Source organism: Diadema antillarum, unplaced genomic scaffold (genome assembly GCF_040938485.1).
Source record: "Diadema antillarum isolate AM-2024a unplaced genomic scaffold, OU_Dant_1.0 scf00000095, whole genome shotgun sequence".
Classification (NCBI taxonomy): domain Eukaryota; kingdom Metazoa; phylum Echinodermata; class Echinoidea; order Diadematoida; family Diadematidae; genus Diadema; species Diadema antillarum.
The window spans coordinates 410956-435453 of NW_027270984.1; the positions used below are offsets into that span (position 1 = coordinate 410956).

General features: G+C 38.1%; 2 protein-coding genes across 2 annotated transcripts in view; one reads left to right on the forward strand and one right to left on the reverse strand.

Moving 5' to 3' along the window:
• The first annotated feature begins 1349 nt into the window (after positions 1–1349).
• LOC139718463 (aldo-keto reductase family 1 member A1-A-like) lies at positions 1350–16699 on the forward strand. Its single transcript, XM_071629935.1, has 9 exons — positions 1350–1638; positions 5471–5638; positions 6584–6700; positions 7634–7714; positions 8779–8898; positions 9573–9679; positions 13063–13228; positions 14126–14208; positions 15044–16699. The coding sequence occupies exons 1-9, from the start codon at positions 1375–1377 to the stop codon at positions 15072–15074; spliced, it is 1137 nt and encodes a 378-aa protein (XP_071486036.1). The 5' UTR covers positions 1350–1374; the 3' UTR covers positions 15075–16699.
• Positions 16700–19612: 2913 nt separating this feature from the next.
• The window catches only part of LOC139718532 (sodium/myo-inositol cotransporter-like), a 28976-nt gene continuing 24090 nt past the window's right edge, over positions 19613–24498 (reverse strand). Inside the window, exons 11-15 of the mRNA XM_071630004.1 lie at positions 24022–24187; positions 22604–22772; positions 21536–21754; positions 20662–20770; positions 19613–19937 (exon numbers count right to left, since the gene is read on the reverse strand). Of these exons, the coding sequence (XP_071486105.1) occupies positions 19717–19937; positions 20662–20770; positions 21536–21754; positions 22604–22772; positions 24022–24187 (884 nt within the window). The 3' untranslated portion in view covers positions 19613–19716. The remainder of the gene's footprint in view (positions 19938–20661; positions 20771–21535; positions 21755–22603; positions 22773–24021; positions 24188–24498) is intronic.

Below are 24498 nucleotides of genomic sequence, written 5' to 3' on the forward strand. Positions count from 1 at the left end.
TGACACGCAACAGTATACCAAACCGGATATGTTTTATAACATGAATCCTGTACTGTAAAAGTAGATTTGTTGTAGTTTGCTATTCATCATCGTCGTTTTATTTACAGTATACTATTTAATATGAATGTAATAATCTCGTCATTCAAATATGAAAAATATCATACCGTAAAACATCCTCACAAAATATTGCAGTAATAATACATGCAAGAGAGAAATAATGGCTAATTGCCGAATATTCAGTACAGTTCATGTCAATTCAGTTTTATTTCTGCATTTCAATACAGAAGAGCAAAATTTAACGAATAAAGTTGACATATTTGAATATACGTCAATACATTATGATTATGTAAAACAATAATATTATGATAGAGGAAAAACATGTAAAGTGAAAATGTAACGCAATGTCATATTGCCAGGTACATATACTGCAGTGTAAACACCTCGAATATACGATTTCGAGAAAATTTATCGTATAGAAAAAGAGTAGGATAGAGCAAAACCAGACGAAAAATGACAAAAAGTTTCATATTGTAAGAAATCAAAGAGAGGATGAGAAAATTAGTGAAATTTAAACAGTTTTACAAGTTTTGTATTTTTTCATTGAGTACAGTATGCGGTTCTACACGGATTGAAATGATCGAACTGGATAGATGCGATCCGTCAGGTCGGTATATGATATACCAAGAACCACTGCTTCGTGCATGCAAATACACCAGTCTATAGATTTATTGACTTACTTGCCCAGGCATCCACTCATCGTACGGTTCTTACTCGAGCACGTGAGCTAACAAAAACTGGAGGCTGACGGGGGCAATAATAATTATAGATCTATGAAGAATTGATCTGTTTGAGTATTGACTGACGCAAACAGCACGACACGAAAATGCACCATCTGCATGGCATATCAGTCCACCAAATTACAGACATTTTTTTAAATCGATAACTATTATGTTCCCTTATCAGAGCTTTCTTCTTGGTTAGTGAATTCTCTAACAGTGGTGAAATAAAAAATAAAAAATCCTAAATAGCCGATGTGAAGATGAATAGAAGATTTCGATGGAGGGGAGAGGTCAATTAAAGTAGCTGTGAAGGGGGCGAAACATACATTATTTTGTGCACCGAAGTTCACCAAGGAGATATATACACATTGTGTATAGAGCAGCTTCATGGTTATTTGATGGCATGGAGCTTAAAATATTAGATCAATCATTTTACACACACGTCAGAGTAGCTCGCTCACCCCATGCCCCCTACCCCCACCCCCTCTGAACTCAATCTTTCTCTCTCTCTCAAAGTTTGGGCAGTTTTGTCCAGATCAAATGTATTTCGGTTTATTCTTTCCATGCAGTACAAAAGTGACGGTGTAATAATTTGATGAGTGTCCTTGTCCCCTCGCAATATCATTTTTGTTTGTCCGACTTCTGGCCCCGAGGGCATTATACCACAATCATTCTACACCCCTCCGAGTGCGTATACAATACACGTGCAGAGGTTACGCCTACAGAGACCATTGTGCGACTCTCCTCATCGCATGCGACTCGCACTAGCTTGCTGAGAAAAGTCATGGCCGCCAAAAACATCAGCGTGAAACTCGCCAACGGACGGCCATTTCCCCTGCTCGGCCTGGGCACGTGGAAGGTAACATTATCATTCGCTATGTTTTAGGAACAGGATGTGGGTACTTAAGCCTTTGTTTCCCATAATACATACCTGTACGTAAAAATGACGCACTTTAATTAAGGTCGGTGACCACTGGCCACCGAATAGCACGTTGAGGTGAAGCAGTGGACTGCGAAGTGAAGTCGGGCTGTTCTATACCGCTACCGGTGGGTGGCCCACTTTACAGTGTGATACACACCGACTCGATATATTGCATACCAGAAAACATGGTGCTCGAATACAGCGCAACTACTGACGGATATAATTCCAGTTTGTAAAGTCAGGGAGATGGAAATATTAGTCTACCCCCTCTCCGGAATGTCTTTGTACCAGCTGTACTCGTAGTATTCGTATGGCATAGTTTATTGAAATCCACTATATTACATTGTACTATGCTGCAATCAGGCAGGTGAAAACAATTTATAATAATCTATGATTATATATGATTCTATAATCTTTCTCTGCCCACCCCCACCCCCCCCCCCCCCCCCCCCCCCCGTCTTACTCGAATGTGGCTCTGTAGTCTCGAGCTGGATTCTATCCCGGGATCCTCATACAGACAGAAAGCCACTATGATGCTGTCCACTGTTATGACACTGGGGGACCGCACGCAGCTCCTCCCTCCCCAACACACACACTCACACTTTTGGCTGAAAAAAGACCCCCCAAAAAAGACATAAAAAACCCTGATTTCATTTCTTTTTTCTTTTTTTTGAGCAGAAACAAATAAAATATTTATACCGGTAAATGAAAATCGGCTACTCCACCAGCAATCTTCCAAACGAAAAAAGAAGAAGAAGAAGAAGAAGAAGAAGAAGAAGAAAGTAATAAGTGAATAAAAAAAAATAAAAGGAGGGCATTGATTCAACCTTGACTCTCTATACCACTGAATCCCCCTCCTTGAATTGTTTTCAACAGCTTAAAACTGACAACCCTTAAAGACAGCCAATCCCTTTTGCATCAATGCATGCAAATTTTTGAAAATTGGTGAGAACACTTAGGTATTGAAGAAAACACTATTTGGAAACCTCCTGTAAATTTTGAACTCAAGAGGGTCTTTATTTGTTTAGTTAAATTGACCGTTAAGATTTGAATAATTTTTGCAAACTACGCAAAAATTACAAATCTAAATACTATACTAGTCTAGTTTTACAGACCTGTGTGATGCACTTAGTTGTACATGTAGTTCAAGTAAGTGGTGTGTTGTTATTTGCCATTGATAACAAAGTAAGAGAAACTAGTGAATTCTTCTTTTCTGACAGCTTTAACATTCATATCTGTTGTTCGAAGTATAAGTATCACATTACAACCACAGGAGGATTGCACCTGTGCCTAGTACACAGAATACATTACGGTGAGCGTTTGGTGCATTATTTGAATTTTAACGGCTAACAACCTTCAAATATCACAGAAATATTATAGATTTACAATAGTCTTGTCATTCTGGTGGAATATATCATGTTTTGTGCTATTTGGGAAGGAATGCAAAAGGGAAGGGCCATCTTTAAACTACTACCTTTTTTAAAGAAAGTAACTAAGTCAGAGTATCGATACTATAGTCATGCTAGTGGACGGCTGATATCCTTGTTGTGTTTTATGCCTGATTCATTCGATTTGCAAACGGATAACCTGCAAACGCTGTTATCAATTGTAATGGGCCTATGATATTATGATAATGCGTGCATGAAATCGAAACGAATCGTAATTGGACTCTATAACAAGCCTGTTAAAGATTAACGAGGTGTAGGCATATCAATTCGCGGTAACCGCAGCCCTGCACGTGTATTGAAGAAGAATAGAGCCAATCGATCAGTGACCCAATTGACTGATAACAGGTCACTTGCAAAATCATAATCTATAAAATGCTGGGCTGATTTCAAGCCGCTTTCACGGCATTGCTGGTAGCGTTACACCGACATATTTCCACTCAACGCCATGACCATCGGAACTTGCACTATTACATTGTAATTGAGAATAAAATTGTTTGCCTTGCCATAAACGTTTGCATTGCGATGGCGTATCGAACAAGGGTCACCTTTCGCTCCCTGGAAGTCATCAATCAAAGGGGGAGGGGTGGGATGGGGTGGGGTGGGTGATTAGCATTGACCCTTGGACCAACCAACCGCGAGCACTATACCCCTCCCACCTCTTACACCCCAACCCTGGGCCGGAACTGGTAGGCCCGGTGGACTAATAACACGGTGACCTACGAAATAATTATAATCTATAATGTACGGAATATGGACTCCCTCTATCACGCAAAGGGATCTCAATTCGTTTTCATGATCATTGGAGCTTGCATTAAAGTATTGTTAACATGATAATATCGTTGTCTGCGCTGTGACTTTGTGATCACACATCGCACAACGTCACCTCTCCGCTATGGCAGTCGACGGTTTTGTATTGTGGGACAATACTTCAAATACTCCCAACTGTGGGGTTAAATGCAATAGATTGTTGAATTTACCCCCCCCCCCATTTCCCCCAATCAAAGTCAAGGATCCATGAAGTGTGGTATACAACAGATTATGAATACGTGACCCATGACTTCGCGAACGATCGAAGCCGCGATGCAACGTATTGTGGCGAAAATGCGATAGAGCACCTTTAAAATATGCGGCTCATGCCCTTAATTTCTGAACATGTGTAAAAATCCCATAGAGTTTGCCCCCGTGCATTTCCTATGGAGAAATTGTACAGAAGGTTTTGGAACACCCTATAGTTTTGTGATACACCCTGTACAGAAACCAAGGTTATGATGTCCAAAGTAGGGAAAAAGGCCAGAAGCCCTAGGGAAAAGGGCTCAGAAACTATTGAGCCATAGAAGTAGGGTTGTACAGTACTCCAATACATTTTGATACATGATGGGTTAATAAGGCAGGATTGGTCACGTGACCCTGGCTCGAGAGGGTATAAATACCGCGAGCTCACTGCACAACTTTTCAGTTGGGTTGGGGGGTAAGTGCGGGTCCACAGCACTCTCTCTCTCTAGGAATAACTATAAAATTAATGGGGAACCACTAGGCCAGTATAACAGAGCTTAGCAGAGAGAAAACCATCGGTTGTAACAGCAGGAACTACAATAAATAGCAATGCTGCACTGGACCGTATTTCGGCCTGTCGTTTCCACACCAGCCTCCTTCTTGCAACTGGTAGTCTGTAATACTAGACCCTGTGAATGGGTTGCTGTATGGTTGATTGGGAGAATGATATGCCTGGGTTTCTAATGCGCCTAGTGAGTCCGAATGCACGTATATAGACGTGGTGTATGAGATACATGTAGGCTGCATATGAGAGCTATATGAATAAGGTGCTGATGTGCTGCTACACATAGTACACATTATACCTGTAGACACAAGAATTAAGGCTCTTGGACCGCTCCCCTGCTACGCTACAGTATTTAAGCTATGACAGAATATCAATTATCATGACAAAGATGATGGTGATGATGATTATGATGATGATGATGATAATGATGATAATAATAAAAACACTGATAATAATGGTAATAATACTGATAATGATAATGATAATAATAATAATAAGAAGAATAATGATAGTAATAATAATAATAATGATAATAATAATAATAATAATTATAATAATAATAATAATAATAATAATAATAATAACAATAATAATGATAATAATAATAAGTGGTATCGTAGTTATTATATCAATGTTTAGTGATATGCCAGCCGGTCTCCGTATTGTCGTCGTCATCATCATCATCATCATCACTATCATCATCATCATCATCATCAGTGCAAGTATGTTATGTCTTTTTTTTTTTGTGACGTCACCAATACAGTCGAAACCAGACCAAGTGCGCGTGGCTGTGTTGGAAGCCATTGCCGCCGGCTACCGACACATCGACGGTGCTGCTGCCTACAACAACGAGGAAGAAGTCGGGGCGGCGATCAAGGAGAAGATCGCTGATGGGACCATCACTCGTGAAGACATCTTCGTCACTACCAAGGTATGTTGGCGGTCTTTTATCATTATTGTGTTTTAGCCAAGCCCAAAAACCGGGAAAAAGGGGGAGGAGGAGGAGGAGGAGGAGAAGAAGAAGAAACTAAGTGAAGGGAACGAACGAAACAACATGAAATAGAAATGGAAAACAGTTATTGTATTACCTTTTAAACATTGTTATTTAGGCCTACCTGCAATGACGGGTTAAGCGCCAGTTTAAAACATTTTAAAGTACTGCGTAAGTCCGTCATCAGATCGAACGAAATGAAACCTTTCCAGTGATACCTTATTTGGTATTTAAAGGGATCGTACAGTTTTGGTTGAGACCTAATTTCGGGGTTCTAACATTTTTTGGTGAAATAATGAGAAACCTCTTATGAAATATGAAAGAGCATGTAATTCTATAAGGAATTCAACGTTTATTTGACAAAAATTGGTTTTGAAATGGCTGAGATATAAAAAAAAAAGAGTGATTCTAATAAAGTGTGGGACCCACAGTTTATTACGATCACTTTGTTTTACTTTGTTTTTGGATGTTTCAGTGATTCCATGGCAAACCCAATTTTCATCAAATATATTTTGAATTCTTCTTAAAATGGTATGCTCTGTACTATATCATAAGTGTTTTCTTGGTATCTCGCAAAAAATTAAAAGCCCAATTCTCATCTCCACCAATACCGTACCATCCCTTTAACAAGGAATACATGTATTCTTGAGGTTATGATAAAAGATATCCCATTCTTTCTTAATGTCTTCTTTGTTTTAGCGACTTCAATAGCAATAGATGTACAATGTAAATGTATTTCAAATTTATATGACATCAAAGTCTTCATGTAGGCCTAATGATTACTTTTGTGTATTTTTTTTTCAAGGTATAAGAGAATATACGTCAATCCTTCCACATGTTAGGAGATAGTCTTCATGCTCCAGTCATTTCTTTGAAAACACACAGCTCTGGTCGGTGGACGCCCGTGCCAGCGATGTCGAAGAAGCATGCAAGACGTCCCTAAAGAAACTCGGCCTGGACTATGTCGATCTGTACCTCATGCACTGGCCCTTCGCCTTCTTGGTAAGAAAAAGGGCAAAAATGTGCATTATTAAAGTGTACAAATGAATTGCTGGTCACACACGTGACCACACATAAGTCACACACGTGACCAGTGGTCACGTGTGTGACCAATTAATTTGCTTGTTATTAATTAAGTCTGATACTGTAGTATGCTTAAATTTGGTAGAAAGTAAGATACAATCAAACTAGCTTTTGACATGAAAAAGAAAGTTGATCATGGCTCAGGTTTTTAATTAGCATAAACTTTTCCTGTTTTTTGGTCACGTGTGTGACATTTACAGATAATTAACTTTGTATGTTAATTACTTCCTTATGATTTCATTATGTCTATCATTCTTAGGCTAGATATGTTCAATCACGTGGGGACAAATATAATTTTACCATATATCACAGAAAGGAAGTTAATAGACACATCTTTCCATCAGTCAAACAAAGGGCAAAAATGCTCAATATTCCCTGTATAATATATGCCTATGTAAATATATGCAAATTAGTACGATAAAGACCTCAATTTAAAAATACAAATATAATTCATGCAACTTCAGACAGTGCTCTGTATGATTAATCAACTCACAATTTCAGAGAACAAATTTCATTTTTTTGAAATTAGGTTCACTTTTCAAAGAATGGCCCCGCGATGGTTAAGGCATAATCATTACGTAAGTGATCTCAGAGACATTCTTCAACCTTTACCAGGCTTCTTGTATCTTATGTAATGTTACATGTTCCGTGAGCCAACGATTATACTTTTTAAAAAAATAGCTGTACCAAACACGCACATACAGATACAGCCACTTGAAAAAAAAAATCGTCTTTATCCGCGATTAATTGTAGCTGTCAATTAACTTATGCTTAACATTTTTAGTGACTTGTATTTTTGTTGAAACTTTAATGTGCCCCATAATGATTAGATTATGTAATGTTTGCCTACAGAAAGGCCACGGGGGATTCCCCATAGGGCCAGATAAAATGATGATGGCCGACAACGACGTTGACTACGTTGACACCTGGAAGGTAAGCGAGTTAAAAACAAGATGATGATTTTTTTTTTTGGGGGGGGGGGTAGGGAATGAGGACCACAGGGGGCCCTAACAAGCAACAACAGATTTAAGGTTTTTCAACTTTGAAACTTACCACAAGAACTGTTATTTCAATGTAACGCCAAGGTTCGACATTTATGTTGGTGGTCCTGCTACGCGCGGCCATCAGAAAAAGATGTCGGATCACAAATTATTTAAGAAATTAGGGCCTACAATATAATATGTTTTCGTGTCCCAACCCGGCCATCAAAACAAAATGTGAATGTGTTCATCGTTTCATGTGTTCTTCTCATTCAGAAAAGAGGAGAAAAACTCGCGGTTCAGTGCAGCTTTTGAACTATGGTTGCTATATAGATTTTCGCCAGTCCCTCACTGCCAACTCAGTCTATTTTACGGCCAATTCAGCCGAACTTTTTTTTTTCTCACGGCCAATTTTCATCTATTCAGAATAGAAATATATGCATACCCCAATGTTAAATCATGATCATTTCATGAATACGATATAGTGGTGTCATGGAAAAATCACGTTTATGCCTGCATTCAGTATTATGTTAGACTGTGAACATACATACAGTCACATTTATGGTATTTGAAGCCCCTAATCATACCTGCCAACGTTTTCATAACTACCATTGTTTACTTAATTATGCAATGTTTTACCAAATATTTATTGTTTATTATTTTGGGCCACTAATTTCGTTGCTGGGCAAGAATGAAATGAATAAATTAATATAATAAAATATGATGAATTTGGCGGCCAGAACGAGCCACCCTAAAAGTAGTGTGGAGACTTTGTGGTAAACACAAGGATTATGCCAAGCTACCAGCTTTATCGAAATGTAATATTGATCTTGAATTACGGAAGAATGGTGATATCACCAGTAGGCCTACTCGCTTACAGCCAGCCCTGGACAGTGCTGTGATTGTGTAGTTCAGTATACACATAGTCGTAATGCGATGCATGGGCAGCAGCTTTTTTAGGTGAGCCAAAGATGGTTTGTTCCAAACGATCATTTTTCGCATTCATTCACCCGTCAGGCCATGGAGACGTTGGTTGACAAGGGCTACGCCCGAGCGATCGGTGTATCCAACTTCAACAAGTCCCAGCTGCAAAGAATCCTCGATCTTCCACCCAAACACAAAGTGTGCAACCTTCAGGTGGGTGTACTATCCCCTTCCCTTCGATAGCCGCATGCAGGGCGAATAGTAATTAACACCTCCGGTGTTTGATTCTGTCTCTCACGTGCACGCTTACACATTACACATCACACCAGAAAAATGAATGGTATCTTGAGTGTATTTCACGATCACGTGGTGCCAAAAGAATCAAAGTGATTACTGCGGTATAGCGGATAAATATCTGTTGTTGTTTTTTTTTCACTCAGAAGGTCTCGGGTTCGAATCTTCTCCTATACTTACGTCTTATAAACCTAGGACAAGATGATATGCCAATGATGCATATCTCTTCGCCCAAGAATGGGCCCTATAAATGGGCACCTGAGTGACTATGCTGAATGGGGTGATAATGATGGAAGGGGCCTTTGAGGGAGCAGTTTTTACACTGTAGCGGCCACCCTTGGTGAATAGGCATAAAAGTTATGACCATAGGAATATGATTATATTATCATCATCATAACCTTCATCATCATACTTGTAATTACTTTTTTTTAGCAAAAGAACAGAAAATACATATTTTTCTCTTTATTTCCTCTTCTAATGGAGAGTCCCTCTTAACCCATTCCCTACTAGAACCTGGTGTACTGTGTCCTGTATATTAAGTCTATGGGGATTTCAGAATTCGGTAAGGATTGGGTGAATTTTCTTCCTAACAGATGGAGATCACACCGTACTTACCCGGTACAGAGATGAAGGAACTGTGTGACGCTAATGGCATCACCCTTACAGCGTACAGCCCCCTTGGCTCCCCGGACCGGCCTCTGTAAGTATAATGGCACCTGTATTCCCTTCCAATACAGTATCCTACATGTACCGTCGTCATTAGCTCAACACAGTTCAAACTTATTTCCCACCAGTCAGGGGGCAAAAAAAGTCAGAATTAAAAGGAAAGAAAAACATTTCAGCAACGCAGTTACGTCAGACATGATGTAGGACAAGACACAGACAGCGACAGTTGAAAACGTGCGGACGGTGAGCAAAGACAGATAGTGAGAGGGAAAAAAAAGGAAGAAAGGGAAAAGGAGCGACCATTATAGAGCGCATCTTCACAGTTCACCGCACCTTATATCAAACTGCTGTTGAAACAATAGGTAATTGTCTTTAAATTGTCGACACATACTTTGCTACTTCATTTGCTTGTGATATGAATTTCTACATTCTCTACGTTATAGTAAATTCACCAGCCTTCTTAAAAGGAATAGATATCTGGATGAGCTATCACCCCTGAACCAGCCTACAGACAGCGGCGTATCTAGGGGGGGGGGGGGCAAGGGGGGCACGTGCCCCGGGCGCCACTCCTTGGGGGCGCAAAAAAAAAAAAAAAACGAAGAAGAAGAAAAAAAAAGAAAAACGAAGAAAAAAAAAGAAAAAAGAAAAGAAGAAGAAGAAGAAGAAACTCACCGGATTGGGGGGGGGGGGCAGAAAACCAAATCAAAAAAAGATAAAAACAAAACATAACGATGACTCGGACAAAATGACAATGTTTATTGTGTTCACACAAGAATTCTATGTAAGCTGAAATACAATTTTCGGCTCGCTCGCTGCGCTCGCTCTCTAACTTTTATATAGAAGAAGAAGGTAAGAACAAAATTTGATGATGAAGCCAACAAAATGACAATGTCTATTGTGTTCACACATGTCATTTTATATTTAGCAAACAAAATGTTTCACTGAGCAGCGGCTGCAATTTCTTTCGTTCTGAAGCGATCGCCAATTGGATCAAAAGAAGGCGCCAACGGTTCCGAACATACGGGGGGGGGGGGGGGGGGGGCGCCAAAAAAAATCAAACAAGATAAGAACAAAACGTAATGATGACGTGGAAATATACAAATTTCGGCTCACTCGCTCGTACTAATTTAGAGTATTTCTTCAAGCCCTCAGTTTGTTGGTAAAAATCGTTATCTATAAGGCCGTCACTATACATTGTGTCTTGATTAGAATTGTAAGATTTGATAAGCAAAAAATGACAAGAGTTCCATGTTTTGTAAGCTGAAATACAAAAATTTTCGGCTCGCTCGCTGCGCTCGCTCACCAAAATTTATCAATACAAAAAGGAGATAAGAACAAAACGTGATGATGATGACGCGGAAATATACAATTTTCGCCTCACTCGCTCGTACTAATTTAGAGTATTTCTTCAATTCCTTAGTTTGTTGGTAAAAATCGTTATCTATAAGGCCGTCACTATACATTGTGTCTTGATTAGAATTGTAAGATTTGATAAGCAAAAAATGACAAGAGTTCCATGTTTTGTCCGCTGAAATACAAAAATTTTCGGCTCGCTCGCTGCGCTCGCTCGCCAAAATTTATCAAAATAAAAAGGAGATAAGAACAAAACGTGATGATGATGCGGAAATATACAAATTTCTGCTCACTCGCTCGTACTAATTCAGAGTATTTTTTCAAGTCTTCAGTTTGTTGGTAAAAATAGTTATCTATAAGGCCGTCACTATACATTGTATCTTAATTAGAATTGTAAGATTTGATAAGCAAAAAATGACAAGAGTTCCATGTTTTGTAAGCTGAAATACAAAAATTTTCGGCTCGCTCGCTGCTCTCACTCGCCAAAATTTATCAAAATTAAAAAGGAGATAAGTACAAAACGTGATGATGACGCGGAAATATACAAATTTCGGCTCACTCGCGCGTACATGGGGGGGGGGGGGGGCATTTCATGAAGCAATTTGTCAGATATTTCGTCTGACAAACTGTTAAAAGCTACTGAAATCCTTGCTTCTGATTGGCTGAAAGTACTAATTTTGTGCGACAAGTTGTCGGACAAAATGCTTCATGAAATGCCCCTCTGGTTTAGAATATTTTTTAAAGTACTCAGTTTGTTGGTATAGATAAATCGTTATCTATAAGGCCGTCACTATCTTGATTAGAATTGTACGATTTGATAAGCAAAAAATGACAAGAATTCCATGTTTTGTCAGCTGAAATACAAAAATTTTCGGCTCGCTCGCTGCGCTCGCTCGCCGAAATTTTAAAAAAATTCATTACATTTAAATCACCCTCAAAAGACCCCTTTTAAGGGCTTGAAAAGCATATCATGTGAACTTTGCTTAAAGTCTCTACCGGGATGGGGTTGGGGTTGAACACTAGTTTTTTTCAGAAATTAGGGGCGCAATTTTCGCGCTTGCCCCGGGCGCCGTTTTCCCTAGATACGCCACTGCCTACAGACCTATACACATGCAAATTTTCCCTGAAATTACCTTTTCCTACAGATGAAATAAAAAATAATGATTTGTCTACTTTGCACCAAGACATGGTATTGTTAATGTAACTCAGCTGTATCATGATATTTGAAATGGAAAAAAGGGTCGCATTTTCTACAGAATTATCGGAGAAGAATTCATATCAAATACAACATTGTACCCATTAGTTGTGCAAATTATACCATTTCGAGTGTTGTGAGACGATGATAATTCTGTATACTAGTAAATAGTCTGGATTATGTGGCTGCTAAAGCTGAAAAATTATTGAACTTCATGATCAAACGTCCTTTATCTTATGTTAGATTTTGATAGAATGTTTACTTTTTGTTCACTTGATTTTACTCCTTAGGGAAATGAAAACTAAATGTGCAAGTAGATTGAATGAACGCAACAGTAATTATTAGTAGAGCACATCAGGGAAGCGAAGTTTAAAAAAAAATCGGACAATGAAAACCTATGAATCTTTAATGTTTACGTGCCGCCATCGCATGATGAGAACACGATACAAAATCCTGTGACGTCGCGTATGTACAACGATGTATAGAGAACAAAACATAAAAAGAGAATTCCACAAAATTCCATATTTATGAAAAGTTCACTGCTACTCAAAGTCTCTAATATTATTTAAGGGTAATATTATCCCCCTGCTTTCTGAAAGAGTTAAGTCAAGCACCCCTTCATTATGCTATAGAAGCAAAAATATGTAAATTTCCTTTATGTTTTGTTTATATTGTTGTTCATACGTGACGTCACAAGCTGTTAAAATTCATAACTTTTGAACGGATTGTCTGAATTTCCTCAACTTCGCTGATGTGTTTTTACTAATATCGTTGCATTCCCTTTGTCTGCGTAAATGTTTGGGTTTATTTACCCCCCTGAAAGTCAAATCAAACCTGGAATGACACTGTCATATCGATCTTCTTCCCAGCCAATACGATACTGATCCGATACTTATGCAAGACCCCGTGGTCCTCGAGATTGCGAAGGCGAAGGGACGAACGCCGGCACAAATTGTGATCCGATACCAGCTCGATCGCGGAATATCGGTCATTCCAAAAAGTGTGACGCCATCTAGAATCAGGGAGAATTTTGAGGTAACTTGAATTATCATGATAATAACATGCCCGCAATTTAGTCAATAAAAATAATTATTATCTGTATAGTGTATATGATTTCACCTTTGCTGTACAAGCGCTAGTATTATTTTATTGCAAATTTATCGATTTATAGATCTGACTTACAAAGTCAACTGATTGACAAATTGCCCTACATACATCGACGTAAATAAGCACGGGGTTGATCAAAACTTGATCAAAGCCATGACAAAAGAAATCATGGGCGTATACATACTCGAGCAGGATTCGAACTTACGACCTCCTGATATCCACCCAGACGTCTTATCCACCCGTCTACCGAGCTTCCCTCCCAACAGCCTGTGCGGGCTCTAATCCTTATAGCATGCAACGGGTATAAAAGGGTACTGCGTAATTATTCAAATTTATGAAATTCGAGTTGATTTATTGCAACTAATTGACAAATTGCCTCACATCGACGTAAATAAGCACTGAATTAATCAGTGTTTTAGTAGTAGCCATGACAAAAGAAATCATGGGCGTACATACGTCGATAGTAGGGCAATTACTTTGTCAATCAGCTGCAGTAAAAACAACCCGACGCAAGAATTTCATGAATTTGAATAATTACAACGTAAATTTGAATCGGTAACAGTCATTTTCAAGCGTAGTTGCTGATCATCGCAACTACGCCATTAACACATAAGGGTGTTTTATGCTTAAGATAACTGGGATCTGACCTGACATTTCAATGGAAAACCCCTAATTGCCTGCTTGGATTTGTGGCATTGTTAGCTAATGCCAGGTGAAAAGAATAATGAATACGGCTTGTCACTTCGAACTATTTAAGTGGTTTCTAGTTTAAGTGCAACTCGAATCCTTTCATTCATTCTGATCTGTGGTACTAATTTTCTGTAGGTGCTAGACTTTCAACTTACGGCAGATGAGATGAAACGCTTGAATGAGTTGGACAGGAACTTTCGCTACATTGTATTCCCTGCGTAAGTATAACATGAAATACTTTCTTCTTGTTGTTGTTGATGCTGTTGTTGCTGTTGGATATACACGTATCATAATACCTTATTATGATTATATAAATGAATTTTAATTCTAATTTCTTATAAATGAAATGGATAGTTAATTCCCATGTTATTCAGGTCACATACCACCGGAGCACGAGGGCAGAATTAGCTTCTCCATTGGACAAAATGTATTAATGCTAAACAAGTTAAAAACGGGTATCATCAAAGAATTTGATGTACCACCTTGAATGAGGGGACATGAGCTTGCGAATATTTAGGGCATATAGGGCATTTGGGGGGTCATTTTGCTTCCCTATACACAAAGCATCCCGCGTTTGTTCTTGATTTCATTTCCGTTGATTCATCGAACAACATCGGGAGATCCCCCATGTTGATTTAACTGATATTTTAGAATCATTGATGAATGTCACGTATTTGCGGTTTTCTTTAATATTAAAAATTATATTGTATTATTCAGACTAGATCGTCACTTTTTATGGCAACTCGCTCGCTCTCGAGTTTTGTGGAACACTTACGGGCGGAGATATAGACTCCCCTGAACGAAAATGAATACGTCCGTCACATTCCTTTCTCATGATTTTTTTTCGAGATCAACTGACATCTTTTCTCTCCAACACTCTGCAATTTCAAGGCAATTTGTTCAGATCTTTGCTATAAATTTGGCGCATTCAGTAGGCCTAGTACAAAGACCGCCGATGCAAACCTTTAGATACAGCATTCTATCTTTAGATGATATAGAACATGCGTAAATTAGATTCTTAGCTGCTCTTTTTCTATTGTTATTTCTCCACAGCGCCAAGAGCTGCAAGTTTTACCCGTATTAAGTGCGCATGCGCACGACGTACATCGAATACCCGCCACCACCTACGATGACTGTTGATTGGCTGCCGATTTTTTCTCGGCGGGAGCTGAAGTCGATGTGCATCTTCAACGGCCACGTGCAAAATAATTGATTCTCTTATCACGTTTGTTTTTCTCTGAAATATATTCGATTGAACAAAATAAATCTATAATATGGCCAAGGTCACCGAAGGGTGATATATGTGAAATGGTTAATGGTTAATTCATCAAGTTTGCAATATCTTGCTAATATTGTCTAGGTGGACAGTTTGTCCTAAATTCAATTTCTGCGGGTTTACGATTGTATGCATCCATTCTGTGAAATTTACAAATTTTATAAACCGTTAACTGTAACTTCTTCTTTTTTGTTGCTAGAATGAGGTGTCTGAAGATAATCATATTAAATAGGATTGTAAGTAGATTTTTTTTATTCTCTCTGTCTTCTTTCTTTTTTATTTCTTGTCTCAGCATCGCCTGGCTTTTAAGCAAAGTCTTCAATCGTTTGTGTGAACTTAAAAATAATAACTTCCGTAGCTTATGTGAATACATTTTCAAAAGTCGATATGACAGCCAACGAGTAAAAACTAAGATAAAACAGGGAAAGGAAAGCACGAAGGAAGAAGACAAATCGAAGAATATTCGTCTTCCCATCACCAATGATCTACGTTGTAGCTTGATAGATTCTTAAATGTCTCCACGTTCAATTCTTGTTTGTATGTCCTTCGCGAAGAATATCCATGGGAATGTAACTCTCATACACCGATAGTGATATACAAGGCAATTTAACTCCCATCATGCACCGCTTGCCCACCACATGCCTGAGGCTTGCCGCAGTGCAGTTTTTGTCTGACAGCCGTAGCATGTATCTAAGACTTATTTCAGCGCTGGAAAAGCATATTAAAGGGCACAATATAATTTCATCATCGCTGTGTAGTACTTGGACCACACAAATCGTTTTTGCAAACGAAGATCCAATGTCAGAGGAATGTTATACCGAGTATGAAATGTGACTGGATAATCTGAGGAGCATATTAGACAAAATTTGATAAAGTATGAAAGTTTTGAAAATCACGACGCAGCAAAAGTTCACTGGCTTCAAATCCGCTCTTGTTTCCATGCCGTGAAGGGTCAACGCTATACTAAACATGTGTATATCCCCTGAGATGGTCGCTCTGATGGTTTTAACTTGGGTGATGTTCGTTATTCCGAGGGGCCGTTAATCCGAAAATTAAATTAGTTTCGTTTTCCAAAGGTCCTTATTCCGAAACCCACAAATTCTGTAATACTATATCTGCAGGTTCGTTAATCCAAAAATGAATAAAAGGGCTTGTTTATGCGAACATTATTGTGACGTTATCTCCAAGGTTCGTTATTCTGAAGGTTTGTAATTCCGAAAATAAAATCAGGTTTGTCATACCGCAGGTTAGTTAATCCGAAAAATGACATGTAGGGTTTGTTTTTTCTAAGGTTTGTTGATCCAAAAATGAAATAAGGTTCGTTAGTCCGAAAGTGTAAAGACGGTACGTATACTATAATAGAACCGTCGGAATAACGAACTTCTTTTCATTGTCGGTTTAAAGAACCTTCGGAATAATGAACTGTAACCTTAAAATTTCATACCAATTCCATACCGTGACATGTGGCTACCGAGTGGCATGTGTGCCATTCGTGGAGGAGTATGTGAAGCTTAAACTTGTTAGTACATTTACTTGCTAATGGATAGAACGCAAGGAGATGAACTGTACACCAAGTCTTATTCTCACGGGGGAAACTTGTTCACCTTCGCTTGGAACGTGCTGTCTTGTCCTTGTACATGCCACACAGTTGTAGGCATTTTCGACAGTTTTTTGAAGTGTACTGTTTACCTTCTCCTTGAAGATTGCAAGATTTGCTAAAATGAATCAGATGTTAAAGAAATTAAAGGTATAATTTTTTGATATCATTCTATTTGTATGAAGTTGGTGAATGCGCGTAAGTTATACAAGCAGTATTGATTAAAGCAGCTCGTGCCATTTTCATGAGACATCCGTTATGCGCTGTCGTGTATTCTGTGTATGTGATCTCAAATCTAACAAAACCGATAACACCCATAAGACTCTGAGAGTTCCATGTATAGTTTTGGCATGGAAACTTCATGTCGTGTTTTTGTGAGAGATAGTGAAAGGGGAAAGATGTAATGATTAAACTCCCCCTTCTCTTCTCTTTCTCACTCTCCATACATAAAATCAAACAGTCGAACCTGCCACCTTTTTTTGCTTCCCGGGAAAAAAATCCTGCGAACGGGAAAAAAATCCTGTCATATAAAAAAATAAATCACTTGAAGACCAAAGTATTGACAAGACTATGCGATAAGCAGGATCTTCCTACATGCTTTATTCTCATTTACTGAAATCACGAAGCAGCATAATCTGAAATTATAAATAAATTTCGATTACACACCGCTTACAAAAAGAACGCACAGGTCTTTTTTTTTAAATCAAAGATTAACCGGAATGTTTTATCTCCGAGCCTCAGCTAAAGCACATGCACACAAGTGCTCTGAAGACAGATAAAGATCAATGATATATAAATTTACGCATAAAAAGTCTCGATTAGACGTTTCATGCAGCCAGATTATGCAGCTATTTGAAAATAATCACAACTGATGCATAGAACGTTGACATTCAATCAGACACTTAAATGATATGGAAAGACATGGAGTGAAGTGTCGGGCCATATTAGATAAGATAGATCAATTTTATTGAAGCCATTGTTTGTCATCATCATTGTTATTATCATCATAATTATCACCACCATTTTCTCTATCATTATTATTACATTTATTACTGTAGCAGTGGAAAAGGAATCTCTTTGAAGATAGATTTTTTAAGGTATTTTGTCGTTTGTTATTAGAATTGCAGATAGATAAAAAAATGCAAAGATCAGCGTGTAAATGGCCGAATACTGCTAGCAAATCTTCATATGCACAGATGCGTAAAATGGCCTCGAACATATGACATCTTCCTCATTAAAAATGATGCGTGGTTACACTTGACGTACTTGTCTACAGGTAACGGAAAGACGCGTCGCCATGTACAGATAAAGTTCAGTGAACAATATGAAATCTACTTCAGTTAAAAAAGAAAATCACAACAGGTCTGAAAGTAGAAGAAACAAGCTTAGAAAATTATGTTGATTGTCGTTATAGCTCCGGCTGTACGAATCACACATCTTGAGTTTGTAATTATCATATACAAATTGTCATCACTAAGCCCAGTACAGAGACTGTACACGAGAATTTAAAAAAAATCAAGAGAATATTTTCTCCGATTTCAAAAGAGAAACGAAATTTAAAAGATTATCCCATTTCATTTAATGCGAGAAGGGAACATTCTAATTCTAATTCTGGGAAGGAAATGTACAAAATGGGATTCTCTCGACACGCTAAAACATTACAAATTGGAAAATAGAAAATAAAGAAAGTATCGCTCCCATGCATGTGTTGATTACCTGGTACTAAATTCGATAACTATGCATAAATTGACGAGGAAAATAAACGACATAGGCCTAGAGCTTTAAAAGTGACTGAAAATATACTTTCTGAGTATCAATCACACCAGAATGCATTTATGGCGATCGATTGTAAACGATTTCATGTACATTTCGTGATTTAAAATCATATTTCTATTACTCTTTGAGTCAATTTTCAATCAATAAACATCACACACAAAATAGACTATGAAGACGCAAAGGTGGGAGTACTCGTATATTGAGAAATTTTACACAAATATATAAAATACACTTCTGACACACGAAAGCTGTACAATAATCATAACTTTGAAATCAATTAGACACAAAGGTACAAATTATAGCACATGTGAGTATACTCGCAGAATTATCATGCGACAAAACAATTCGAAAGTGAGATAAGAATGACTCACTTCATACAAAACAGATAGATCACAGTGAAATTTGGAAGAGCTACACTTACAGTATGATTGCAGTAGAAGAACCAGACCCCGAGTATACACAGTTTGAAAAGGAAATGATAATAATTATATTGCAAAGTTTTCATTTCATTCTCTCACATTTTCGACAGTAAACAAAAGGCGATGTTGATACTAAAACCAGACTGACTCGTCGTTGAGACTATCCGATTGTAGGTTTGTGCGTAGACTGTAAAGGTTTGAACCCGCATGAACTTCAATAATCACAATGCATATAGAATATATAAGATTCCATTCAAAGTGCCAATATGAGAGTTTCACATAAGATGACGTGGACAATTTCTTACAACAGATATTACTTCATGTAAACTACATGTATACACACTCATCAAAAGTATAGTCACAATAGTAGGAGAAAATGGTGCGAAAAGATATTATTTTCTTTCATATCTGCCTGATTAGGTAAAACCTCTTCATATACAATTCAATACACAACAAATTATTGTAGCCACAAAAATGCAAACACACTTCTTGAAAATAATCAGCCAAAGCATTGATTGTGAAAAAAATGCCAGTAATCACGAATGCTGCTTATTATTCTGCTCATGAAAGATGAAGCAAAGTATCAACATACATGTACTGATATCGGATGTCACCTTTTGTCTTGTTCCTTAATTGGTACTCCGACTCGACCACCCTATCACACCGAAAAGAAGGCATACATGAAGGTCGCGAAACCGATGATGAGCACGAGGTTGACGTTGAGGAAGAATTTGGCGCGAGGATCCTGTTTGAGCGACGTGATCTTCTTCAGTCTCTCCTCCTGCTCTCTGAGAGCCAGTTGACCCTTGGCCGTGTCATCATAGCCACAGAACCAATCATAGGCCCGGCGCCATTTTGTTCTTGTCTCCGTCCTTTCTTCTGTAGAATACGACACCATTCAATCAATCAAGTAAAGAAAATAAAGATTTAGAATAGGCGTATAACTTATTGATACGTCTATGGAGGGCTTCCATACGTGCTTATGCATACATGTATACCCTTATATAGGTCACTTCTAAGTTGAGGAAATGTGTATTTTCATTAGTTTTTGTTGATTTTTTTCTTTTTGTTTACATAAAATCGTTCCACAACCACAAAAATTATGACAACATGGAGACACGCAGATTTAACTATAACATGCACAACTTTTGAACGGATTGTCTAACTTTCCTCAAACTTCACTGATGCTTTCTCCGTATTCATTCTTTCTTCATTCATGAGTTTACTAACGTTTTTTTTTTCACAAAGAATTTTTTTTCACTGAAACATTTAGGTACAAAATAAATGTCACATATAATACATAAAGACAAATAATACTAAATCGACAGGCAGCTACAAAACGTCTAAATAATGTAAATACGATTCCAATTGATATAGATACAACACCTTTAGTTTTTTTCAGACATATATTCGTCTACTTTCTTCGCTTGCTTTAAATATTGACGAAATTGGCGAAAATGTAATGATTTCTTTTTACTTCTTTAAGCAAAAATTATAACGTATTTTGCATACATATAAACCTTTTTTTTTTGGGGGGGGGGGGGGATTCCCCTGTAAACGTTAAACTCAATAAGATTGATTATGCACAGTATTTTCTGCTTACCCTCTAACTCGAAATTCTTCTGAGCATTGGCGATGTCTTCCGCAGTCACTTTCTTATCATCCTCCCGCTCCACTTGGCTGAAACGGGTCCACCACACCGTCCGAATCAGCTGCCACGCCCACCAAAACAGTCAATCAAGAAAATGATAGATAAATGTACTACAAATTATATGAGTAACCATTGAAATTGTGTTTACGTATTTCCTTTATCTTCTTGAATGTGTGATGAGATGACGAGAAAAAGACGATTATATAATGATGACGATATCGCTATTATCAACATGGGTTTTTGTGTCATTATCATCTGTTAATAATATAATATCAATTCTTTGACTAAAAGTAAAGATTTCTTGAATTATATCATGATAAAGACATTAACAAGATATCCGTACTGACAGGGACTATTATCATTGTCATTATAGTTCATGTTTTTCTTGTTATTACCATTTTTCTGATGATTGTAATTAAACATATATACATATATGTATATATATATATATATATATATATATATATATCATTATGTTAACACTAGCAGTCAAAGTCATCAACATCAATTTGTCAGTCGTGATGTCTGCAACGAAAATATTCTCCTGATTTACAATATGAATAAAATGAATGAAAGAATGAATGCATAAATGAATGAATGGATGAATGAATAAATGAGTGATGGATGGATGAATGAATAAATAAATGAATGAATGAATTGATAGATGAATGAATGAATGAATTAATTAATTAATTAACTAATCAATTGATCAATTAAAGATTAATTAATGGATGGATGGATGAATGAATGAATGAATGAATGAATGAATGAATCAACCAGCCAATCAACCAATCAATCGATCATTCAAAGGATGCACATGAGTTACCCGTTGGGGATGTTGTGGTTCCGTCACCAGGCTTATGATCACGTTGACGATCACGGTGAACCAGAAGAGGAACAGGGCGAAGTACATGTAATGCATGTTGGCCACGATGGCCGGACGGTACCTCGGCTCCTCCCAGCAGGGTGGCCCGCGGTAGACGAAGTCGAGAATCATCCGGATGCCGCCCACGAAAAAGCCGGCGCAGAGAGCCCAAAAGCAGCCCTATACTCATCATAGGACAATATTTGAAAGGAGACCAATGGGGGAACATATGTATAAAACAAACGAAAATACAGACGCACCGTCAACAGAACAGCTTGTAGTTGGCTCATCAGAAAATGTTTTGTTAAATTGTACTGTTTATCTGAGTCTTCTATATTTATCCAATTCAACCTGCACATAAAGTTGACTTACATTTCAAACTGAACATAATCACCAAACACTTCACAAAAGGCATTAATATCAAAATGTATCATACGGCACTTCATATGCCAAGTTGACCCACGCGTCACAAAAAAACAAAAAAAAATCGACTTACATTTGGTGTAATCAGTACTGGGTGTAATTATGATAGTTCTGGATCAAGGATCAAGTCTGAATAATCAAGTCTTAATAGTGTATTTTTGTTTTGCTATTATAGATATATGCATCTTGATACTAAGGGCACAATACAAGAGAAAAGTGTGTAATGCATGAACGTACTCGATGCTTTTCGTGTCTGGTATTATAACAACTCCCAAGTTGCTTCACTTGAATTTACGTCATCAGAAGAAGGAAGGGGGTCTGCTCTTTGAAATCCTTAAAGAAAACTTTTACGACCATGGTTTCACCCTTCGAAATGGCATGTTTCACGAAAATAAAATGCCCGTCGCAAACATTGGGATGGACTTTGAAAACGAATGAGTTATCATGTATTGTCAATCTGACATTTCGTTTTTGTACTTTTTATTTTTCTCCCACGTGTGTTTTGTGGAACAGGGTCGCGCTTTTCCGACGAAAAAAAAAAGGGGGAACAAACCAAACATACAGACAGTCCATAATGTGGGTTAATGGGAGACCTATGATTCATACCTGCTCGTTTCCACGTGACCAGAGGATGGCCACGAGGTAAGTGGCGGCAATGGGCGGGGCCAAGTAGGCGGATATCTCCTGGATGTAGATGAAGAGCTGCCCGCCCTGCAGCTGTTGGATAACCGGAATCCACACGATGGAGATACCGACTAGAATCAGGACAATGATCCTGTGATCGAAAAGTTCAATGACCTCTGTAAATCCCACCTGCTCATTCAAGCTGCAGATTCGCACTGTAGTTCTAATGCGATCACAAGAACTATAACAATAGCATTGCAACAATATCAACATTGGTGTGTATCAGGACAATGACCCTTTGATCGAAAAGTGTAATGACCTTTGTGAATACCACCTGCTCAATAAAGCTGTAGATTTGCACTCAAGAACTATAAATATAGCATTGCTACAATATTAAGTAGAATAGTAGAGGTTGATTGTCTTCCACAGTTCTACTGTTCGTCTTGTAAAGATCTACATAGAAATCATCCGTCGCCTTGAACCAATTCCGTGTATAAACTTCTGTCGTGTAACACTATCATTTATTTCACTGAGTTGCTCATGTTCGCGATCGTAGCGACTTTTATAGGGAATTTCAGGGTTCGTGAACAGTTGCAATCAAATTCGTAAACAATTGCAATCAAATTCACAAACAGTTTTCATTGTCGTAAACAGTTTTCTTGTCGCAAAGAAATTTTGAACATGTTCATTTTTTTTTTCAGCGACAAGAAAAACTGTTAACGACAATGACAACTGTTTGCGAATTTGATGACAATTGTTTATGAATTTGATTGCAACTGTTAACAAACCCTGGCGAAATCTAAAATTCCCTAGAATTCGCGACGTTCGCAAACATTCGCCGCTCAGTGAGATTCCCCTTTTATGATGATCACTGTACTCATGTTGACGCAAGTACTCTCTAAAAAAATCGAGTGAAAATATTCACTCCTGAAGGAGTGAATATAAAAAAGAGTGAATTTAGAGTGAAATTGGAGTGAACTTTGAGTGAAAATGTTCATTTTCACTCATTTTGGAATGACCTCAGGGATCACTTGAAGAGTTTGGAGTGATCCCTGAGGTCACTCTAAAATTTTCACTCAGAATTTACTCCAATTTCACTCTAAATTAACTTTTTTTTTACACTCGAATTTTTGCAGAGAGTAAGGACACTGGTGATGATTTTAAAGACGGTGCATAGTACGGATGAGCAGCTAGATAAGAAGACGTACTGAATTCACAAAAGAGTCTCCTAAAATTGGGATCGATCCAGAAGTATTGTTTGATTTCTTTTGCGCAATATGTCTTCGAAGTGGTCGCTCGCCTAAGTTTCACCGTAGCATACAACACTCGTTCGACAAACTGATGAGCATGAACGAAATGGTTGTCGTCAAGGAGATCGTTTATCGATCCTCTTCGTTTACCTTCCAACGACCATGAGTTCTTTGACGCCGGGCTCCTTGTTGCTGAATCGCCTCCGGAAGTAGGTCCAGACGTCGATGGTGAAGAGGGTGCTGGTCGAATTGAAGATAGACGTCAGGTCGCTCATCAGCGCAGCCAGCATGACGGCCAACATCACCCCGCGGAGACCTACAGGAGGAGCGGAGGAGATAGTTATCACGATCACGTAAAGATTTTATCTATTTCATTTTATTTGTTTATTTCCAGCACCAGGGTGGATAGCCCTGTCAGCATAGCTGAAGAGGTCCACATGACATATAAAAATCCACATAAAACAACAGTGGCAAATCCACAATAAAGACTTATACAGCCGTGAGTATGAAATCATTGTAAAACTAGAGAGGGGCCGTCAAGGGCGGCAGACCCACGCCTAAGTACAAAGTCGGGGTAAACATAATGTGCATTCGGTCATCTACCAGAATTCGGCCACTTAATTGCCA

Bases quoted from the DNA above. Each gene is read 5' to 3' on its own strand.
- LOC139718463 (XM_071629935.1), top strand. From the start codon at position 1,375: ATGAGTGTCCTTGTCCCCTCGCAATATCATTTTTGTTTGTCCGACTTC. The intron at 1,639-5,470 runs GTAACATTATCA...TCACCAATACAG, and splicing joins TCGGCCTGGGCACGTGGAAG to TCGAAACCAGACCAAGTGCG. The intron at 6,701-7,633 runs GTAAGAAAAAGG...GTTTGCCTACAG, and splicing joins ACTGGCCCTTCGCCTTCTTG to AAAGGCCACGGGGGATTCCC.